The sequence below is a fragment of the Stylophora pistillata genome, chromosome 9 (assembly GCF_964205215.1).
Source record: "Stylophora pistillata chromosome 9, jaStyPist1.2, whole genome shotgun sequence".
NCBI lineage: Eukaryota > Metazoa > Cnidaria > Anthozoa > Scleractinia > Pocilloporidae > Stylophora > Stylophora pistillata.
The window spans coordinates 16,704,737-16,710,736 of NC_142527.1; the positions used below are offsets into that span (position 1 = coordinate 16,704,737).

General features: G+C 37.9%; 1 protein-coding gene across 1 annotated transcript in view; it reads left to right on the plus strand.

Moving 5' to 3' along the window:
• Positions 1-5,702, plus strand: part of LOC111326084 (periodic tryptophan protein 2 homolog) — a 29,452-nt gene extending 23,750 nt beyond the window's left edge. The window contains exons 16-21 of the mRNA XM_088734181.1: positions 1,531-1,584; positions 2,235-2,337; positions 3,005-3,070; positions 3,760-3,978; positions 4,185-4,410; positions 5,014-5,702. Of these exons, the coding sequence (XP_088590307.1) occupies positions 1,531-1,584; positions 2,235-2,337; positions 3,005-3,070; positions 3,760-3,978; positions 4,185-4,410; positions 5,014-5,185 (840 nt within the window). The 3' untranslated portion in view covers positions 5,186-5,702. The remainder of the gene's footprint in view (positions 1-1,530; positions 1,585-2,234; positions 2,338-3,004; positions 3,071-3,759; positions 3,979-4,184; positions 4,411-5,013) is intronic.
• Positions 5,703-6,000: the final 298 nt, after the last annotated feature.

Sequence of the window (6,000 nt, forward strand, 5' to 3'; positions counted from 1 at the left end):
CCATCACTGGACGCACACAACTGATGGCACGGGATCTGCAGTCAGGGTGGTCCTGTTTGACTACCGCAAAGCTTTTGACTACATTGACCATCAACTGCTCACTCACAAAATTTACAGTCTTGATATCCCTCGGGGTGTAGCACGTTGGGTAGTCGATTTCTTAGTGCATCGCTACCAATGCGTAAAATTATCTGCTGATTGTTTCTCTGAGTGGGGCCACGTACCAGCTGGTGTACCTCAGGGGACAAAATTGGGGCCATGGCTCTTCTTGCTAATGATAAACGATCTAAGAATTCACCAGGTTCAAACTTGGAAGTACGTTGGTGACACGACGGTGGCAGAGATCTTCCTGCGTAACGCAGTAGGTGATGCCCAAACTGCTGTTAAAGTGGTGGAGGATTGGTCCAAAGCACAGAAGACGCAGCTTAATGCTGACAAATGCAAAGTTATGGTCATCGACTACAAAAGGCAGAAACGCCATTTCACTCCCCTCTCGGTAGATGGCAAAGAATTAGAGACGGTAGAGTCGGCTAGGATCCTAGGTGTGACTATTTCGTGTAACCTTAAATAGAATAACCACATCAATGAAGTTATAAAAAGAGCAAATAAACGATTATACTTTTTAGTCCTCCTGAAGAGAGCCCGCGTTCCAGAAGATGACATAATTAATTTCTATTGTTCAACTATACATCCTGTTCTGGAATACTGCGCACAAATATTCCATCATGCGTTACCTGTGTATCTTAGTGATGACATTGAAAGGGTCCAAAGACGCGCATTATTTCACCAGAACTGTCATACCATGACTCTTTAGAAAGGCACGGTTTAGCTTCGTTCTATGACAGATGCATGAAATTATTTACGGATCTGTTTTTGTCTGTCTCAAATCCATCTCACAAATTATATAATTTGCTGCCAGATAGGTATCTTTCAGCTTATAATACTAGACACCAGCGCGTTTTTAACATGCTGCGCTTTTGCACTGATCATTTTAAATCTTCATTTATCCCGGCTATGTGCACGTGTGCTAACCTAGATTTTTAGCTATTCCATTGCTGTATATTAGTTATATTAGTAATTTTATTTAGGTCTTAGCATTTTTGTAATTGGTAGTCTTATATAGTCTTATATAATCAATGATTGTGAAAAGCACGCAATTCAGCCTATGGCTGCAATGCATTTTATTTGGTAATAAACTATCTATCTCAACTATCTATCTCAGGTACCTAACTTGTAAAGAGACTGGTGCAAAGAAGTTTCCAATCTGGCAAAAGTTTTTAAAAAAATTAATTTATAGCTACATATATGTTTAGAGCACAGGAATTGTGGTCATTTGGAAAACAGAATTGTGATATTTGATCAACTTGAGATGCTCACTGTAAGGCTTGTGGCTTCTTGTCACCAAGGTTATCACTCTACCAAAAAATAGAATTGGTTCACTCACAATTTTACTTCTTTGTACATTTTTTAAGTATTATACCCTTTTTAAAGGATTAAAACATCTAGAATTACCATTTTATTTTGTAACAGATGTTGATAAAACAATTTGACATTTCTGGCAACCTCTCTTTGGATGGCATGAAGGTAAAAATGGAACCATGTTAGATAAAGAGCCAGGTATTTCTTTTAGCAGTTGGTAGGGGTTTTAGTAGGATTCAGAGCCGGATTTCATCATTACATGTATTTGGCACTCTTGTACAGCTTACCCATGGCTCGAAGAACTTATCCCATTGGGGGGGGGGGAGGAGTCAGAGCCTTAAATTGGCATCTAAAATACACATATCTTATTAGATGTTTTGTTGTGTAGTATTGCTGAGTATTTTTACTCGTTATTTGTACTTTGACTTGCCCTACGGGCTCATCAAAATACGACACAATAATGAGAATGATACTACACAACAAAATGCCTAATAAGATATATTTATTTACAGAAATATATATAAGGCTAGGATCATCTGATGTAAAACTTGCTTCCTGTAGGCAAGCAAGCACATATTTGAGGCAATGTGAAATAAATTTTGCACAGAGTCCGAATTTATGGGAAGTAAAGCATAAATCTTGGGAAGGAAAGTTAGGGAGTAAGTGGATTTACCTTGATAAGACTGTTCTTGCATTTGAAAGCATTGAAATGTTACAAGTTTGTAATCAATGAAATGCATATTACCCTCTCTTTTGACAAAGAGGAGCTTGTTGGAGATATCACATCAGATATGCTGTATGCTCTGTCTATTCAGGAGTTTCTCCACAGTGGTAACATGACAGAAGCAGGACCCATAGGCCTAATTGATGATAAAAGTGACATTGATCTAACCCCAACTCTTCCGGGTGTTTTGAAAGGTAACTTGTGTAGATGTGCAAAACCAGTTCTAGTTCATGCTACCACTATCATCTCCTTGTGAGTTTTAGGCAATTTGTTTTTCATTTTTATTATTTACTATAATGATGGTAATCATGATAATCATGTAATTGCAATAAGCACTAAGCACTCATAAAAAGATGTCTTTGCCATCAGTTCAAAACTGCAGAGACAGCTAGAGTTCCTTAATTGTTTGTAAAATAGTATTCACCATACAACATTGTTTTTTGGGGGGAAGGGGGCAAATAGTTAACAAGGGCAAAAGAGATTAAATTGAAGTAACTGAGGGTGGAAAAGGTCAATGTGTCATGATTGTATGTTGAATTCCTTTTGATTTCCTGGAATATTTTAGGCTTCTTGAACACTTAAAACATAAATGAGCTTGGAATCAGATGGTCTGAGGTGCATTTCCTTGTGGAAAGTTAGAATTATTTCTCTGTCCCATGCATTAAATAAAACAAGAAAAATCCTCCCCATAACATCAGTGACTTGTAGCTCAAATAGTTACTGTCAATCAGAAGTTGATTGTGATAAACAACCATAGGAAAGTTTGAAAAACTGGTATTTGAGTTCCAGCCAAAACCTGGTGTTTTATTTGCTATCTACTTGGAGAAGAGTTTTCAAAGAAGTGTGTTGCCTTATTTTCAGGTGATATGAGCTCTCGCAGACTTCAGCCGGAGATCAGAGTGAACTCACTGCAGTTTTCACCCACAGGTACTGTACCTGCAGATGTTGTTGTTTGGCATGTCCTCCTTTTTCCCAACTTCCTTGTTGTAAGGAATTGTGGCTGTAATCTGATTGGGATAACCTCTCATTGAGAGTTTCAGTCATTGTGTAGAGTTTAAATGACTGCATGATCAGTGGATTTTATATTAGAGTTACACTCTGTAGGCTAAAGTAAGAGTTGATAGGCACCAGATGTTCAACTCCAAAACAAAAACCATGAATGTGGCAGACAGAAGGACAGAGTTAGGTGCCATGCTGAACAATGTCAGCAACATTGGGATGCAGGAAAAGAAATTTGTGTAGCTACCTTATCGGGGAGTTTTTCAAAGAAACAAATGGTTGTAAAATTACATTGATATGACTACCTTTTGGTTTCATTTTCATTTAGTAGACTTGACAAATTTGGTTGATCATTAGCAGCAAATGACCAAAAAAAAATTTTAGTCTGTCATCAACACAAATGGGTTGAAACAACTTTTTCATCTCTACCAAATCACCAAACTATAATCTCCATTCTTGCTGTATGGCAAACTTGAGTTTGCTCTCTCACTACATCACATCGTGGCTTTTTTCCAAATGCACCTGTTTTATTGCCCAACCCATCATTACCATTGATTTTTATTTCAAGACTTATTTAATTTTACTCTTCCACCGTATTTTCTCTGTTTGGTATGTAGGCCAGACCTGGGCTGCAGCTAGTTCTGAAGGGCTAGTGGTATATTCACTAGAGTCTCATGATTTGTTTGATCCATTTCAATTGGAATGCAACGTCACCTCTGAGAGGATCTGTCAAGCTAGTAGTAACAAAGAACATACGAAGGCCCTAATTCTAAGCCTAAGACTTAATGAGCCAGAACTTATTTGTCAAGTTATGGAGGCAGTTCAACCTTGTGACAGTAAGTTTTAATGGTGTTATTCTTATCCCGTATAAGTATGATTAAATACGGATACTAGATTGCATTGACCAGAAAGTCTCAAGACAAGAAATTTTGCTAAGATTTACTTTGGGATTTCTTAATTTTAGTTACACCCTTTGAGCTGTTCGGTATTACTAGTAGGAACATGTTGTTGACAAGTTCGTTTGTCTTTGCTTAACATATAGTTCCACTGGTAACACAGTCCTTAAAGGAGCCCTTTATCGAACGACTGATGCAGTTTATTGTTGTACAATTGGATGAGTCACGACATCTACATTTTTATCTTTTGTGGTGCCATTATATGTTAACTGTTCACGGACAAAAACTGAAAACACTGGCTAGTGGACAATCTGTTATGTTGCGCAGCCTACAAAAGAGTCTCGTGAGACAACAAGAAAACCTTAACAAGATGTAAGTAGCTTTCTTTTATGTATTCACATACGCGTGAGATAACTGTGATGCTTGTTCACTTAGTAGTGTTTGGAAAAATGATAACTTGCTCATTGTTCATAAAAATTTTTGCACAAGCCCTTTGATGGGTGAGATATAGAGACAGTAATCAGTCTTTTCATCTGTTGTTGTTGTTGTTGCTGTTGTTGCTGTTGTTGTTTTTCTTTTTCTTTTAACAGTTACTTGGGGTCCTGAGACCGGGTTCACGAGACCTCTCGTGAAAGGATCATCTGATAGCAACCAACTCTCTATTAGGCCAGACCCTGGGCTGTCTCTGGGGGGGGGGGGGGGGGGGGGGCTTGACGCAGAATCTAACGTTAAAGTTTTAGATCAACCAGTAGAAAAGGCATTTCTAACCGTAATTGGATTTTTTTGCGTTTTTTACCTTGTCCAGTGATTGGAAATGCCGAAAAAAGGGAGAAAGAAAACATGCGAAGCTCCACTCTAGTCTTCCCAAAGTCTCTTAATTTCAGATGTTTTAGCTTGTTTTACTTTAAACACTCTATTCATCGATAAAATTTATCGATGGGACGTTTCATAGACTCTGATTTTTTTTTATCATAGTTCATCGAGTAACACTTACGCCCTCACCTACATAACGGCCTTTGCTGACATGCTTAAGTCCAACACTGCCACTGATCGCATGCTGGAAAAACCATCGATGCTTGTGAATAATGGCGACAAGAGACTGAACGAGAATGAGCTTCAACTACCAATCAAACATAAACCCCTCTGAAAACATAAAAAGCACGCATTTATTTGCTGACGGATTATTTCAGAGTTTTTTTTAGTGTTAATTTTTTTAGTTTTTTTTTTCTGTTTGTTTTGTTGTTGTTATCGTCGTTGTTGTTGTTGTTGTTGTTGTTGTTGTTGTTGTTGTTGTGGTGGTTGTGTGTGTGTATATGTATATGTATGTATCGGCAAATCAGATGTAATGCTACGGATAAGCTTGGCGTCTTACTACAGTCTTATTACTTACTATTCATCAGTTAGCTAGACCCTGATTTTCCAAGCATTGATTGAATGGATGAAACTAGAGAAATTCGTTCAGTGTTATCCACCGTAGATTCTTGTTTTCTGAGATTCTCATTCTCATTTTTAGTACAAACATTATAAAAACAGTATAAACAAAATCTGTCAATTGGTGTTAATTCTAGTTCCAGTCGTCTTCCATGTGGAATATTTCTGTTACCAGAGTCTCTCCGAGTAATTTTAAAAATCATCCTCTCATTAAATATTCTTTGAAAACTGTGCTGAAACTGTATAGAACTTTCAGGATCGTTATCGACCGAGAGCTTTCCTCCTAGAAATACTGCGATATCAGTCATATTGCTTTGGCGATATTTTGCTTGAGAATTCAATAGCCTTTATCGCGCTCATTACCTCTCGCTGACAGGCGAACGAATCCGCCGATTGCGTTTCCTCTGAGGACTCTGAGAGGGACAACTCAAAAGTTTGTGTGTGCAAGTATGCTATTCACTATAAAATCCTGGGTTGTGGTTACGACATGCAACTGAGTTCGTTTTCCAAACCGCTTATCAGTATCGCCTA